The sequence below is a fragment of the Tenrec ecaudatus genome, chromosome 15 (genome assembly GCF_050624435.1).
Source record: "Tenrec ecaudatus isolate mTenEca1 chromosome 15, mTenEca1.hap1, whole genome shotgun sequence".
Taxonomy (NCBI): Eukaryota; Metazoa; Chordata; class Mammalia; order Afrosoricida; family Tenrecidae; genus Tenrec; species Tenrec ecaudatus.
The window spans coordinates 45,063,500-45,080,999 of record NC_134544.1 but is presented as its reverse complement, the minus strand read 5'-3'; the positions used below and the strand labels follow the sequence as shown (position 1 = coordinate 45,080,999).

General features: G+C 38.3%; 1 protein-coding gene across 1 annotated transcript in view; it reads right to left on the bottom strand.

Annotated features, from left to right (window-relative positions):
* Positions 1-1,209: 1,209 nt before the first annotated feature.
* Positions 1,210-17,500, bottom strand: part of DSC1 (desmocollin 1) — a 30,459-nt gene continuing 14,168 nt past the window's right edge. The window contains exons 7-16 of the mRNA XM_075532877.1: positions 16,218-16,384; positions 15,614-15,748; positions 14,521-14,706; positions 12,591-12,850; positions 12,279-12,421; positions 4,675-4,887; positions 3,746-3,988; positions 2,684-2,805; positions 1,993-2,238; positions 1,210-1,245 (exon numbers count right to left, since the gene is read on the bottom strand). Coding sequence (XP_075388992.1) covers positions 1,210-1,245; positions 1,993-2,238; positions 2,684-2,805; positions 3,746-3,988; positions 4,675-4,887; positions 12,279-12,421; positions 12,591-12,850; positions 14,521-14,706; positions 15,614-15,748; positions 16,218-16,384 — 1,751 coding nt within the window. The remainder of the gene's footprint in view (positions 1,246-1,992; positions 2,239-2,683; positions 2,806-3,745; positions 3,989-4,674; positions 4,888-12,278; positions 12,422-12,590; positions 12,851-14,520; positions 14,707-15,613; positions 15,749-16,217; positions 16,385-17,500) is intronic.

Below are 17,500 nucleotides of genomic sequence, written 5' to 3'. Positions count from 1 at the left end.
AAGTATGTGAGAAAGATGAAGATCCGAGCGAACACATTAAGGTTAATGTTTGGCTAATGATATATTTTAATTCTTCAGAAAATATTCTGCACCTACATTCTAGGAAATGACGTATAGTGTTGTTATGATTTATTTCTAAGTTCACAATAAAATTATACTCTCAAACATCAAAATTAGTGTCATTTTCATTTTCATCATGTAAGTCAGACAATAGATGCAGCATTACTAAAATAAATTATTTGACTCACAATGGCAGTGATCCAACACCTGAGCTCTGGAGGATCCTTGAAAAGGTAGGCAGTACTGGAAACATCTCCAAAGGGTGACAAATGTAGTGAGAAAGTAGGTTCGTTTACCAAAGCAAAACATCTACCTAAAATTACTGAGAACTCCTTCCATTCAGGCCCACTCAGTTAGAAAGGAAGCAATTCTCCGGCACCAAAGGGATATTCCCCTTAAGTTTTGAAGAAAACATTTCATTGGCTTGTCGGAAAGGAAAATTCGCTTTTTGATAGCCTCTACAACACCCAGCTCTCCCGCATACTCTTCCATAGCAAACGTAGTGACATACATTTTCAAGTAGGAGTTACAAGAATAGCCAACATCCTTAGAGAAAGCTTCCTAAGTCTTCAGGTAGGAGGTGCGAGATGAGATGGCAGAGTAGATAGATACTCCTAAGATGGAAAACATATATATATACATTTAAAAGAAAATTAAATGAAACCGTTATTTCTAGAAAACATTGAAGTTGCACCAAACAAGAAAATTTAAGGGGAGTCTCTAGTTTATAATAGTCTTATCTAGACATGACTTGAAATCTGCTTCCAATAAACAGAAAATGCTAGCAGACGCCGCTAGCATTTTACGTTCAGTGAACTCCTTCCTATCCATTTACAGATGTTGCTCTATAAAAGACATTTTTACTGCTTTACTGTCTTGGCTAATGTCCTAAATTTGGGTTCCAGATGATCAAGAAACTCAAGCCCCTCTTCTTCCTGCCGGTCACTGCAGCAGCCTACGGAACCAGCCACGGACCCTTTTCCTTCATAGTTGTATGAACGAATGTAGTCTTCGGAATGTTTGTGCTCCTCCGCTTGTCCACACAGATACACCTTCTGTATCAAAAAAAGAGCACATTTTATTATTATTTTTTAAAAACACCTAAACATATTAGCATAAAAATAATGTCTTTGATTTACCTTTTATTGTTTAATTTTTAATCAGAGTGTGTCCTCTAATGGATTCCTACATATAAAAAATGCACATGATTGGTCTGATTTATATTCATTCTTAAAATATAGCAAATAAATATATGGTCCTAGTGAACACATGTATGAAAATTAAAGCTGCGCATACATCACACACTTAATGAAGCGTTTCCCTTCTGAACACGAGATTTGCATAGTTGAAGTCTACCTCTGAAGCATCTTCATACATTTGGAGAAACAGCGTGAATTATGATTCTTATGTCTTTCACCACTCTGTAGCTAATCTGTGTTATCTATATCGATTAATCTGAGCTTAAAGACAAGAACGAGGAGCTAACATCAAGAAGAAAAATGTAAAAACCTGGCCGACCATTACACTCACAATGTCATGACCATCTAGAGGACTCAAGAGCACCCAATAGTATTTGTGATTCCATTACACATTTGCATCATTTGAGAACTGCACCGTACAACACATATCTCATTCTAGGTGGCTTTTCTGAAGATTTCTGAAGAAGAAAGTGCCCATCTTTTCTTCCTTCCTAAGTACATGTGTCTGTGCTACTCCGGGGCAGTGCTTGATCACCCTGACTTGAAAGATGGAGCTTTGGGAGAGCAATTTTCTTTTGTGAGTTTGGACCTGGCTTTCTCATCTATGCTAACTTGGCACGAGAGCAGGTGACATGAATTCCGAGTGTTTGAGAAGTAATGCTTTGGGGAAACCCTGCCTTACAAATGGGATTAGACGTTCAGAGAAGTTGAACTTGAAGACATTGGAACTTACATCACCAAGACGAGGTTGGGTAAAACTACGCCAATCCGTGTACGTGTATCTGCCAGCGTCCGTTACCCCTTGACCGACACCCTTGTTGGACTCCAAGGTTTGGTGTCCACCCCCTTGGTTGGACTCCATAGTGTAGCCTCCCTTCACCATTTCAAAACTTTGCTGTGTTTTCATTCCCTGGCCACCAACAGACAGGCTTGTGTCACAAATGTTGGAAGCCTGTGTGGGGAGTCGAATGTTCGCCTCCTAAAAAAAGTTAGAAGTTTAAAAAGAATGAATCAAATTGAAACGAGCGATACCCTTTCACTTTTTATCCTCCCATACACAAATCATTTAACAACTCCGTCTCTAGGTTCCCCTACATCAAGCATGGGTGATAATAGCAAGTGTGCCACAGGAGGATGTCATTTAAATAAATTAGCATATGCTGGGCACTGGGCACTCTGCCTCACACAGAAAGTCCTGAAGTCAGTACAAACTCATTGAGATCCTGTAAGACAAAACTGCCCCTTTGGGGTTTTGAGGCTCTAAATCTTTACTGCAGCGGACAGGCCCATAGTTCTTGGCGTAAGCTGCTCAAAGTGTAACCAAAAGTCCTTCAATAAATGTGTTAGTGATGATGATGATGCTATAGTCCAACTATCACCAGTGAATCACCAAGTAATACAAAGGGAAATTAAAATCGAGTTACCATCACTTCTTCTCCAGGTCCTTCAGTATTTGACACAATTAAATTTTGCTGGGCTACGTCTTCTGGAAAGCATTTTTTTACTGTCTTCTTAGTAGTAACACAAAAACATGTAAACAGAATACCTAAAATATAGTAAAAAAATGAATTAAGATGGCTGTTTTTTTTTCCTTTTGTAGTAATACATTAAAGTGTTTGAATTTTATGATTTTCTAAAGTTTCTCCAAAGCACTTTGTAAAACTCTATTAATTAATTAAGAACACTTTAGGTCAATATTTTTTAAACATAATGTTAGGAACTTTACAAAAATAGCAATCATCCCTGTTTTTGGTGAGATTGTGTCCCTAGGCTATGCAAATAATAAATCCATCTAACGTAAGAAGGGTGGAGTGAGAACAATTTATTGATAGCTTCGCTTCCCAGGTCCAGAATAAATTCATGTGTTTCTTTTATTTCCTCACATGTTAATAGTAACCTTCAGTGTTGCAAGTTTAAGTTGTCAGGCAACCCTACCCTTCCTACTTCTTAGCCCATGCTCTAACGCTCTACTCCCGAGTAAGGTATGTTGCAAGTTGACATTAGTCATAGTTAAACTTACAGAGCAAATCAAATAAAATTATATAGCACACATTTCAGTAAGTTTAGAACCACACAAAAAATCATTATGCATAAATGTAAACAGGGACAACATTGTTTTCATAGAAAACAATATTTAGCTTAGCTAGTGTGCATCAACTAATGTAATGCTAAGAGGAACATCTAATTCATGTGGAAAGCTCAAATCAGTGAATTAAACAACAACAAAAATCAGGCAAATCCATGGCCAACAAGACAGTTTTCATTCATAGCGACTCCATATAGGGTGTCTGAGACTGTAACTCTTTATGGGGCAAGCCCAACATGTAATTTACCACATTAACAGGGGTCCTTTCAATCACCTAGTAGGTACAATATTTATTAGGTTTAAAGACTGTAAATATCGTTGATAAAAAGAATCAACTCAATGTTTTACAAAGATAGCTAAAAGGAAGTTCAGCAAATGCATTACAAATAAATAAACTTACATAACAACAATGCAGAACCCAGCACCATGGCAAGAATAGCCCATTTTCCAAGTATGACATTTGACATTTCAATGTCTCTCTCCTGTTTATATCTCATCGTACATTCCGATGGTGTTGTGCAATCACACACTCTTACAGATAAGACGTGTTTTGCAGACAAACCATGTCTATCTTTTATTTGGATAGGCACAGAATAAAAGTTATAACCAAGAGGATTCCGTTCACGAAGAATGGCAGTTTTGCCTAAAGAGAGAAAAGACAGAATGACCATATGTTAATATGACCTTGCTTAAACAATTTTATTGGCACTTTATCCACCTATCATATCGTTCAATAGTTCCATAATTTCAAGAAGAGCTGTACAATCTTTACCACAATCCATTTTGGAACATTTCTTTTTCCCTGTACTCTTTGTTATCCATGTGACGTTTTTTCATTTTTCCCAAAAATATGCACAACAAAGCATTATCAAATTCCACAACTTCTACATGTCTAGTTCAGTGCCATTGTTTATACTCTTTATGTTGTACAACTACTACTGATATCCCCTCCGATGACTTTTCAATTACAATATTATTTCTCCTTTGTAGTCTTGGGGTTAGGGGTTGGGGAGGAAACACTTAGAATGGAAGAAAATTATACAATAGTGCATTTATGTCTTAAAAATGATACTGATTCCTTATAAAAATAATTTTGCCTGAAAATTATTCTATACAAAGATTCATATGTTTTCTTAAAAACCACTCCACATCTTAAGAGAAATATAATTGTGGATATCAAAAACAATGTTTTATCTTTTTCTCATTTTCTGTTCATTAAAATAATTTCCTAGATTGAGTACTTATTTATTATAATGAACTAAGCTGAGAGTCAAGACCTTCAGTCATCTTGAATTCCTATTGACTACAAAATTTGGCTTAACTACATACCATCCTTTGATTCTACCGTCCACAATTTTCTGGCAGAATTATCTAAAAAGAATTCAAACGGTGGACCATTGTCAGGCCCATCTAGATCGACAGGCTCGAGAACAGCGTATTCTGTATCATGGCGACAAATTGTGACGTCTTTATTAATTTGTGGGGGGTGATCATTTTCATCTTCCAAAAGAACTACCAGTGTTCCGGTGCAAGACCTTCCACCTATGAGATGAATAACAAAGAGGTTATTAGCTAGATTAAATTTCCTTCTGTTTTGATTAACTGATACCTGCTTTCTGATACATTCCTGAACTTGGATTGGCGCACGCACTTTCTCTCACAGTATCGCTACAAGAACAAAACAATAACCTCTCAGAGGATCCATTTTTTCACCAACTGAAAATATGAGATTATAAGGAATTTCATTACAGAATCATTAGAAAGAAGCTAATCACCAAAAGAAAATTACTGTACAATCTCACTTTGATAAAACACACTAGGCAAGTGTATAGAGGTCCGACTTTACGAGTGGTCATCAGGGTTGGGAGGGAAGGGGAAAGAGAGAAATACCTTGGTTTGACTTGCCCTGACCTACTGTCTATGGGGACCAAAAAGATGGGGATGCTGGTTGCTGAGGGCTATCACATGACTGATGTAATTGGTTTCTTTTCACAGTACAATAGAAAAGTCTTGAATTGGAAAATGTGTTATCCATGTTTTTCAACAATAATTTTAAAAAGAAAATTAATTTCTTACATGTTCTTTCTATAGAAAGAGCTTATACTTATCTAAAGCCTACAATGCTTCTACTTTCTCTCCATTACCATCACAACTCCTCTTGACCTTTACCTTCACCTGCTCCTTACACCTGAAGTTAAAAATATTCCCCCAAATCTTCTTCCAATCAAACAGAAGTTTAGCTTCACTAGTAAAGAATGTCAGCTTGGTCTTTAGGAATGTTTTCCAGTATAGTCTGTTGGGGCATCACGCCCTGGCCCCAAAGTCCACCATCTGCTTGCCGCTCCATTCCCTTGCTGTTCCGCTGCACTCCCCCAGTGCTTTGCCTCCGTGTACTGGCTGCTCTAATTGGGGTCATCGAGGTGGGTGTGGGAGGCCTGGTAGAGCATGATCAAGGGCAATGTAACCAAGAGAAATTGCTGAAACCCAGGTGGGGACTGAGCATGATAGTGGGACAGGAGGAAAGCCAAGGGAAGTAGAGGAAAGAGCTGGGAGGCAAAGGGCATTTATATAGGTCTAGATAAAGACATGTATATATGCAAATTTATTTATATATGAGGATGGGGAAATAGATCTCTGTGCATAAATTTATAGGTTTAGTATTAAGGTAGTAGAAGGACATTGAGCCTCCACTCAAGTACTCCCTCAAAGCAAGAATACTTTCTTCTTTAAATTGACATTCTATGATGCTCACCTTCCCAACACAACTGCTGAAGACAAAGCAGGTGAATAAGCAAATGTGGTGAAGAAAGCTGATGGTGCCCAGCTATCAAAAGAGATAGCATCTGGGGTCTTAAAGGCTTGAAGGTAAAGAAGTGGCCATCTAACTCAGAAACAACAAAGCCCACATGGAAGAAGCACACCAGCCTGTGTGATCACAAGGTGCCGAAGGGATCAGTTATCAGGCATCAAAAAACAAAAAAATCATAACATTGTATGTTCACCTCCACGATATGATTGCTGAAGACAAATGGATGCATAAGCAAATGTGACAAAGAAAGCTGATGGTGCCCGGATATCAAAAGGTATAGCAGCTGGGGTCTTAAAGGCTTCAAAGTAAACAAGCTTCTAGCTCAGAAGCATCAAAGCCCACATGGAAGAAGCACACCAGCCTGTGCGATCACGAGGTATTGAAGGCATCATGTACAAGGCATCATCAGAACAAAAAAAAAATCTTACCATAGTGAATGAAGGGGGATGTGTACAGTGGAGACCCAAAACCCATTTGCCTGCCACTGGAGATCCCCTTGCAGAGGGGTCTAGGGGAGGAGACGAGCTAGTCAAGGTGCGATGTAGCAACGATGAAAAATGCAACTTTCCTCTAGTTCCTAAATGCTTCCTCCGCCGCCGCCACCACCCCCACTATCATAATCCCAATTCTACCTTGCAAGTCTGGCTAGACCAGAGGGTGTACACTGGTACAGATAGGAACTGAAAACACAGGGAATCCAGGACATATGATCCTTTCAGGACCAGTGGTGTGAGTGGCAATACTGGGTGAGCAGAGGGAGGGTGGGTTGGAAAGGGGAAACCGATTACAAGGATCTACATGTGACCTTCTCCCTGGGGGATGAACAACAGAAAAGTGGGTGAAGGGAGACGTCGGACAGGGCAAGATATGAAAAAATAATAATTTATAGATTATCAAGGCAAGGGTTCATGAGGGAGGGGGGAGCAGGGAGGCAGGGGCTTAAGTGGAGGGCAAATGTTTTGAGAATGATGAGGGCACTGAATGTACAAATGTGCTTTACACAACTGATGTATGTATAGATTGTGATAAGAGTTGTATGAGCCCCTAATGAAATAATTTTTAAAAAGAGAGGTTAAAAAAAATTCATCCTGAAACACTGTGCATCAGAAAACCATCCGAGCGGGACCAAATAGCCAACAACCATGGGAAAGAGGAGATAGAAACCCCGGGGACCGTGAGTTTATGTCAGTGACGGGGCAGAAATCCAAAAAGGAGGGTGAGAACAGCAGCGTGGTTTGAAGAATGTAAGCAGTGTCTCTGAGTTGCACATGTGGAAATCCGTAGAGTGCTGGTGCTTGCTGTGTATATTCTCAACCACCGGAACTGGGTTCAAGGGGGAAAGGTGTATTAGGAAATGAAGTGATAGTGAACATTACAAACTCCCCCCCATCCCCCCGCCCACGAGACTCCTTCTCTCTCTCTCTCTCTCTCTCTCTCTCTCTCTCTCTCTCTCTCTCTCTCTCTCTCTCTCTCTCTCTCTCTCTCTCTCTTTCTCTCTTTATGAGAGCGTTATCAGTGCCAGGAATGTTTATCTGCTCTTCTCTGCCTGGCCAAATCTCCCAGAAGCTGCTCAAAGGTGGCCTCCTCTTAAACCTTCCTGCGACATCTCCCAACAATTGAAGGCCCTTTTCTCCTGTGACCTCCCAGAACACGACTCCTGCGTCGGCTCTCCTTCTCAGCCGCGCACATTGAAATAGCAAGATTTAAGCCATATCATCTTGAAAGACTGGCAATATGCCTTGGAAGATTTAAGGCTTAATGTTAAGACATCGAATATAATACAAATATTATTTTGTTCTTTGGAAAAGTTTAATTAAATAAACAAACAACTTCACTCACACTGTACCGTCATTTAACTAATATGTTCTCAAAACATAGCATATTGTGTGTCTCTACACTACCACTAGAGTGGGCCTCACTCTTCACATGTAATTCTCCATAAATAATTTTAGTTAAAATAATGTCCATTATTTGTATTTAGAGATAATAAAATTCAGAAATTACATTTGAATTTGTGACAGGATAATAAACAAAGGTGCTACAATTTGAAATTAAAATAGATTTTTTTCAAAGCTTTGAACACAGGTCTGAATTTGGAAATATGTTCATCAAATTGATCATAAAGACTACTTTATGATCTATTAATAAACTGTAGGCCAATAGAATCACTTTTTCCCTCTGCTGAGAATAACCCAAGTTGTATCATCTATTAAACTTCAGGAATTTTTTTTCCTGTTGCATAACCAAAAAAGCAAAAGGTATTTTCTCAAAACCCAAGCCCTAACGTACTGTCGCCGAGTAGGTTTCATGACAGAGCATAAACGCATTTGTGGGTTTCCAAGGCTGTGAATCTTTACAAGAACAGCAAGTCTTCTTTCTTCAATGGAGCTGCTAGTGGATTTGAACTGCTGATCTCATACTTGGCACCCCATCAAGGAGCCCAGTACACCCTCAAGGCCCCTTTAAATGTGTTCAAAGTGACTTTTTAAACCAATTACTTATACTGATTTATGTAAGCTCTTTAGAAACTATTCTGTTGGAACAAGCTTAAAATATCTCGAAAGAAAGGCATGGCTCCTCTGAGAATAAATATATAATAGAGAAGAAAAGGGTGAGATTTTTAGAAATTCGTCCATGATTCTAAATACAACTTCAAACCCAGAAAACTAGTAAATAGTGAATGAAATGAAAGTTTGATAGAGAAATGTAGTTACAGTCTCTACATATCAGTTGACATATGGGCTCTGATTTTACTTTTAAATATTGGAGTAGTGAGGTCTTTTTCCCTAAGAAAAAAATTGAGAGAATTATATGTGCCATATCTGTGGCTTATACATGGATATGTGGCACACACATACACATATATAGCACATGTATGGGATCTATAATTTGATTAGCAATCAGCATCATAAATGTGTGAATGTATGTATATACATTGAATTGAATATGTGTGTGAACATACAACATAATGGAGAAGTATTTATGAACATCAAAACTACATGCTCATGTGCAAATAGAAGGGATTATTATGTTTTCAGGTGATGAAAGTAATTACTATGTATACTAATGGATAAACATTCATAGAAATAAAATATTCATGTCATCATATGGTCTTCCATACAAATTTTAATGCCATTTTCTGTTTCTTCTTGAGCACACTAGTTATCCATGACCTTGGGACATAGACTCATTGAGTTCAGACTTTTGTTTTCTTTCCCTGTAGTATAACTCTTGTACTTACACTGTCTTTTAGCCCCAATACCAAACCTACGCCCATTGCCATCAAATTCACGTTGTCTCACAGAGACTCTGCACAGTGTTTCTGAGACTGTCCATCTTTTGGCTGTCCAAAATCTCTGGCTAAGACTTACAGCACACTTTGTAAGCAGATAAATTCAGATTTCCCTTCTTATGAAATAGTCGCTCAAAACCCATGCTCCTCGGGAGGCTGCAAATGTTGACTGTGAAGCAGACTGCCTCCTTTCTTTCCTGCAGAGTACTTGCTGGGTTTCAACCACAGGGCCACCAGGGCTCCTTTTGAACACTCAAAGGGTAAGTTCATTTATATTTTTGTAATCTATACTTTCCTTCTTGCCAAATAGTATTTCATTTTCCTTTCATTAAGCTTCGGCATTTCTGTGAAAAATTCTCTCTCTTTTAACCCAAGCAGCAACTTACTCATCTCTACTTCTGAAGGTATAGAGTACCTTCTTATAGAGTAAGAAAATTTTTATACTATTACAATCACTTATGAGACAACAAGATCCTTTCATATAACATGGAAATATCTTCACCCTAGTAGATAATAATTAAACTGATACCATGAGAGGATTCAGCCTTGTCTTATGATTCCTAGTTACCGTGGCAATTTTCCTAGTGCTTGTAATTTAAGAAGTTTTAAATTAAATGAATAAATATGTATCTTTGTTGACCACATAATTGTGTTCTTTGACCAATTAGGATTTACTTAAACTTACAGAAGAACAACAAATCCCCCAGCAGTGATAAAATTAACATTTATCATCTATGTTTCCCCGTTCTTTAGCAAGTAGCTTTCCCCTATCTTTATGGAAAGTGGGGAGCCCCGGTTAGGTAATGGGTTATGCACTGGGCTGCTGATTGCAAGATTGAAACCAGCAGCCACTCCAAGGGGGAAAGACGAGGCTTTAAAATCCTGTAAAACTTGACCGTCTCAGAAACTCCAAGAGGCAGTTCCACTGTGCTTAAGCTTGATTATATAACGAGTGATTCCGTATCAGGATTGGAGGGAAGCTTATGAGCAACCTGTGATTTTCAGATGACACAACCTTGCTTCCAAAAAGTGAGGAGTGCTTGTAGCACTTGCTGATGGAGATGACGATTGCAGCCTTCAATATTGATTACAACTCAAAATGAAGAAAGCAAAAATCCTCATAACTGGACCAACAGGTGACATCACAATCAACTGTGAAAGGATTAAAGTTGTCAAGGATTTTGTCTTGGGTGGTTCCACAGTCAGTACTCATGAAAGCAACAGTTAAAAGATCAAAGAATGCCTTCCTTGGGCAAATCTACTGCACATGAGCTCCTGCAAATGTTCTAAAGCAAGAAGTTACTTTGAGGACTACGGTATGCCTGACCCAAACCATGATACTCTCAATCACTCCATATGCATGTGAAAGTTGGACATATTGAGTGAGGAAGACAAAAAAATCGCTGCATTCGCATTATGGTACTGGTGAGGAAATGACCAGGGACTGTCAAGTGAACAAACAAAGCTGTTTGGAAGAAGTGCAGCCTGAATGTTCCGTAGCGGTAAGAATTGTGACACTTCATCTCGCATACTTCACACATCTATAAGGAGGCAACAGACGGCCCCTGAAGACGTGCATGAGGCTTGGTGAAGTCAAGGTGAGGGGTAACAGAAGAAAGGCCTTGGCACACTGGACTGACACAGTGGCTGCTCCCGTGGGCTCAAACACAAGGGCAATGCGAGGATGGCGCAGACCAGGCAGGGCTTCGTCCTGTTGTGCACAGAGTCACTGCGAGTTCAAAGCCCCTTGACAGCACCTAACAACGTAGGGTTGCTATGAGTCAGCATTGACTCTGTGCCAATGCGTTGGTGGAGCTATTGCAAGGACTGCATTAAAGCAGGTGGAAAATATCAAGAAGTCGGGAGGTCATTATCCATGTAATAAGGTGATAGTAGTCACACCGAGGTTTTCTCTCCGGGGAAAATTTGTATTTTGAAACCTTATCATAATACATCAATTAATTTGCTTTGAATGCTCAGAATATGCATATTAAAGCAGTGGAAAGTCCTTAACTTAAAGGATAGGCTTTGCCAGCAAAACCTATCTGATTATTGTTTTCCCTAAATGATTGTGTAATTAATTTGGGAAGTAGAATGATATACTGCACCTTTTATTTCTATTTTGACCATACTCTATCAATATCTCTTTTGAATAATCTTATGGCAAATATAGTGCACTAGCAAAATAGTATGTGTTTAAATAAACATAATATTAAACGTATAAGGGGCACATATTTAACTATGATTTACTGATGAGGCTGCACGTTCAAAGGTGTTTCCTGATCATTACTTCATGGCATTTGAAGGGTATTGTTTTGTTCTTGTTTTTAACCATGTAAGTTCTAGAACTAATTTGCAGAAGGATTGTAGTTCATAGTGAAAGCCTTGTGTAAGAGTTACATTTTGATAATTTCTTTAGGCAACAGGATAATTTTTTTAAGGTTGAGAGCAAACTTACCTTGAACACAATGAAATAGGTGTGTTGATCTGACTCAGCAAATCAAAATCATAATAACCTATACCTATGCTCCTGAAAAATCTGGGGATGCTTGAGTATATCATTGAATTGCATTAACTTGTCACCTGGAAATAAGCAGATTTCCTTAAACCCTATTCTGTAGAAAGTGAAAGAAGAAATGCAGTGCAAGACACCCAGGGGGGAGGAAGTATTGTGGGCACAGAAAAGAAGATGCAAACTGAATGCAGAAATGTAGCCAAGAGAGGGGTGAGCCCTGCCAGCTGAGTCTACTTCATAGCTCATAGTAAAATGAAATGTTGCCAGCATGAAAAATATGCTATATTTACATTTTATTTTTAGAAAAGGGCACTTACTTGCATCTCTTGCAATCACTGAAATATTGTATTGATCATTTTTTACAAATTTTGATTCTCTATCCAGTGTTTTTAGAGTTGTCAAGTCGCCTGTTAATTCATTAATTTCAAACCAGTGATCTTCATCTCCCATCTTTATATATCTAGTTTTTAGAAATGAAGTATAAATGAACAAGCCAAGGACAATCCAAAGGACATAGTCTTTTTAAAAAAAAAAACACATTTTTTTGAAAAACACACAGAGCTTGCCTAACTTTGAAGTCAGGCTTACATCACACTTAAAAACAAGTGACATTTTGAGAGGTAAAGTACCTTAAGCCTTCACTACTGCGTGTTTCCGGGTCCAGTGCTTTGTAGCCATAAAGCTTTGATCCAGGTGTGAGGCTGTCTTTAGTCTGAATTGTTTTTACTGGTGGCTGGCATTCAGGGCCCTCGTCGCTGTCTTTAATTTTAACAGTGACAGTTGTAGTGCACATTGTAGGAGTCTGGGAGTTTGATGCTTTAGAGAATTGTGCTTCGTTGAGTACACCAATTTGCAAAACAACTTGTCGCTGGATCTCATAGTTCAATGCCTATTCAATAAATATATTTTTATTAGTCTGTATACAACCTCCCAGCTCCAGATCCAAACCCAAACCACTGCTGGTGAGTTGATTCTGAATAATAGAGACCCTACATACGGAGGGTATCCAGTGCTATTAATCTTGGGGGAGCAGGGAAACTTATCTTTCTTCCCAGGAGGAGCTGGTGAGTTTGAATCTCTGACCTCGGGGTTGGCAACTCAACTTTTACCCAACAGCACCATGAGATCTCTTATCCATCTGTCTATGTCATTATTTATAGAAGGTTTATAATTATAATGGCAAGTTTTATCCCAAATGACAAAATTATTTTTACACCTAAAATGTTAAGAAAATCTGGTGCTAATGTAATTAAAGTTTTTCTGGAATTAGAAACATGATTTAAACATGATTGATTTTAACATTCGACCCATTGTTCTCACTTTTATCTGAAAGAATCCTCCCTTCATTTTTTTCCTTCCAAGTTTCAATGTTAATAGAAATGCAAAATAAAAGTGACTACTTATCTTCATAATTCTATTATTTACCATGTGGGATAATAATGACAACCAAAAGAGCAAAAGTTCCCACAAGTTAACTATGTAAAATCATTCGACAGCAAATATGATATCTGACCATAATAGTGTAGATTCTTAAGTATCTTGAGCCAACAAGCATAATAAACTTTACTTAGCAGCACCTATGAAACTTGTAAAGACAATCAATGGGTCAACTAAGATGTATAAAGATAACAAAAGGAGAAGCAAGAGAAAGAAATCTAGATGCACAATTATACAAAGTGGGAAAATAAGTGTCAGTAGAGAAGTTAAAGAGCATCTTCCAAAAATATTGTTGGGAAGATACAAGGTCTGCATATGGCGTCTAAAAAAATACATAGCCTATAAGGAATTAATGAGAGAAACAAGAAATCCATGAGCACAAGACTCCTAAAGGAATGACGTATTGCAGAAGAACCATAATTCTTCTAATAAATAAAAATCCAAAGCACTGGCTTCCTCAAAACAGAGGGTAATTGATCGTAATCATTGCTGAATATTTAGCACAGGGGAGTCTATCTTAAAGAGACATTACCATCAAGTCAATTCCTGCTCATGGAGAACCCACAGGACAGAGAAGGGCTGCCCATCAGGTTCCCAAGGATGTAAATCATGATTAAAGCAGACTGCCTCATCTCTCACTGGGAGCAGCTGGTGGGCTCAAGCTACCAAACTTTCTGGTTAGCAGTAGAATGCTTAACCTCTGCACTACTAGGTCTTCCTAAGACATTATCATAAATAGTGAATGTGAAGAAGTTGAACAATCAAGAGGTTTGATTTCGAAGAGTGATTCCTCCATTTCTCTACATTGTGTCTTAACCATGTATAAAACGAGAGCTTTAGAAATGTGACTGTCTAAGAAACTTGCTAAGGCTAACATGTGATTATTACTCTTAGTTCTCTCCGCCTTGGTTTTCCTCCCAATATAGCATGTTGGGTTTTCTATCTACCGTGGCTTTCCCCTAAAAGAAGAAATGAAAGTAAAATAATAGGAAAACAAGTGTATGTGAATCAATGTAAATTCTTTCAGCATGCTAGACTATAGTCTAGTCATTTACTTGTCTACCAATGCCTGAACATACTGGATATTCTTTAAAATATTGCTTTGATATCTTGTTTGTTTACCTTGACAACACACAGGACTGCTTCATTTGTCTTTGGATCTGTGGAAATCTTGAAGTTGCCATTTTCATTTCCTTGCAGGATCTTGTATACAGCCTTTGAGTGAGGAGTGTTGGGCAAATCCTTATCAAACACCTTCATTCGTAAAATCTCAACATCAATTCTGTTTTCTTCCACTTCTGTAAAATACTAAAACAATTGTCTCTGATTACTATACATTTATAGGTTTAGAAGTTTAATTTCTGCTCCGAAATTTGCATGTAAAGGGAATGGATGCAGACATGTGCACACAACGTTTGAAAAATAATTTACAAATTTAATGGATAGCTTCACTCTTTCCACAACACACTGCTTTTTCCAGTCTTACCCAGTCTGCAGAGATTAACTCATGCTCAGCTTCTCTGAGACAATTCGTTGACCTCATATTCATCCCTCAGACTTGTCTCTACTCCAAAGTCCTATCATATTTATAGTCTGTCACTTCCGTTGTAAGCACAGCCATGACTTCATACATGTTTCATGTTAAGATATTAATCCCTCTTCCATTGTTTCAATTCTGACCCTCCCCAGGGTCTCTAAGACTGTAAATCTTTGTGGAATCGGGAAGCCTCGTCTTTCTCCTGTAGTGTGGCTGGTAGGTTTGAAACTCTGACCTTTTGCTTACCGCACAGTGTCAGCAAACTTTGATTTCATTAAGTACTAGTAACTGATCACATCTGTATTTAAACATTGACTTTTGTTTAACTGGCAATCAATGGAAAGGAAATATTTTACCCCTTTTTTGAGAAATTATATCTCAGTTCTTCCCCCACCCCAAAACAAACAAACAAACAAAAACATGGCTACAGGGCTGCTCAAAAAAGAAGCAGAATCTGTGAGGGGTAGGAAATAAATTTGTGGAAGGATGATAGCCATGGGATTTTAGGGAATCTAGATTTCCATCCCAGCTTTTCTTCTCACATGATCCATTTACAGAAATATTTTCCTCTTTATGTTATTTATATGTGAAAGTCATACCAAAAAGTCATGATTTCATAGCACTACCAAGTTCTTGATTTTAGTAAACTGTAGGTTCACAATAGGGAAATATACTCACAGCTTCCTCTGTGAAGTACGGTGAGTTGTCATTTTCATCCAAGAGGGAAATAGTAATAGTTCCCGTATTAAATAGGCCAAAAGGCTGGCCTCCCATGTCTCGAACTTCCATGATGAGCTGGTATGTATCACAATGCTGGGCAAAAAAGGTAACAGAGGAGCTGATAAACACTTCCATTTCTTATGATTTGCCATTCCTGTCTCTACAGTGCTAGCTCTGGTTCTTGTGCAAACATTTCTTTTTATGATACCTTGACCAAAACCAAGAACCATAAATACAGAACAAGAGATTAAACAAAATCAATATAAAGTAAAAAGTCAGTGAGTCTAATACAACTGTTTAAGAATCAGATTTATGTTAGCTTAAACACATCGAATCAAGACAATATTCGTAAGTGAGACCTCCTCTAGTAGCCTGCACTTTCCCAACATGTCTGCAGGTTCCATGCATTCTCTAGGTTCCACCATTAACCAAAGCCAACACAGAGAAAGACATATGCTCGGCGAGAGGGCATCCCAGTTATTAGATTGTCACTTCAGTTGACATTTTACTATTAGTTGAAAAACAAGGTAGTGGTTGGGGAAGAAATTGACCAAAAGATTACTTCTCTATCCAGAAAAGATGTAGCTGTCGTGATGACACCTGTATCCGGATGTATAGAGAAATGCTTGGGATGGTCGGGGATTTGTTGTAAGATCTTGTATTTCAGACGAGTATGTAAGGTGTCAGGCTCATCGTTGTCAATGGCAGTCACTTGTCCTACCGAAGTGCCTATTTAGATAAATCAGTATCATGAGAAAAATATTAAAATAATGATATAATTGAATTACAAACAAGAATAAAATCAAGGCCCTGGTGCCTCCCCAAAAGCCACAAATAGCTTCCTTTTACAGATAAACTGGGGGATGTGAACATGTTCTCTCAAACATCTTCAACATTTCACCATAAGCCCCTAACTTGACACTGAAGTCTTGGCTTGTTTCTCTCTTTTTGTATATGAGAAGGGTTTGTTTTTCCTGTGACCCCACCTGGGTCCCCATACTCTTCCCCTCCACCCACTGACCTGACTCCTAGCAAGCGTGTGGTGCAGGGTAGAACTGCTCCGGTGGGTTTCTGAGGACAGAAAGAATCATTTTTCTCCTGTACAGTGGCTGGTGGTCTTGAACTGCTGATCTTGCCTTTAGTTGCTTACTGGGTGACTCACTAGGTCACCAGGGTTGCCAGGAGTCAAAAGTAACTTGATGTTAGTGGGCTGGGTGTGAACCGTATTTCAGGTCACAGACCATATTTGAGTAGGTCCTTCTCTATATAGCTTGTGTCTTTTCTAGCCCACTTGATCATGTTCATTAGAGGGGTAGCACAAATTTGCATATGATGACAATGATTTTTGCATTTATTTTTAATAAATCTGTTAATCTATCGATATATGGATGTAATAGATATATTGTGTAATACCTCAGACACTCTGTTATGCCCCAGCCTACAGATTCCTTGTATACTCTTAGTTGTCCCAAAATCAGAGTGCTGGAAATATTACTTTAGCAAGACTTGCTGTGGGGAGAGCAACATATGAAAACAGAATGGAAGAGACTATAAAAATGAGCCAATTTGGGGATAATCAAAAAGAACTGGATAACTGGAAAGGTTAGGTCAAAATCTCATCAAACTAGTTCAAAATGCATTTTTAATTTTTGAGGGGTAATGCCAAACAAAACAACTCATATGTTGTATTAAATCCCATAAACATTTTAAGCCATGATATCATTCTAGTTCTTGAAAATGTGTTAAACATTCTTTGCTAAGGCTCAAATTGTTTATCACTTTATAAATACGGTGTGCAACATTTTCACATAGCAAAAATCAAGGGACTTGAAATAGAATTCTTCT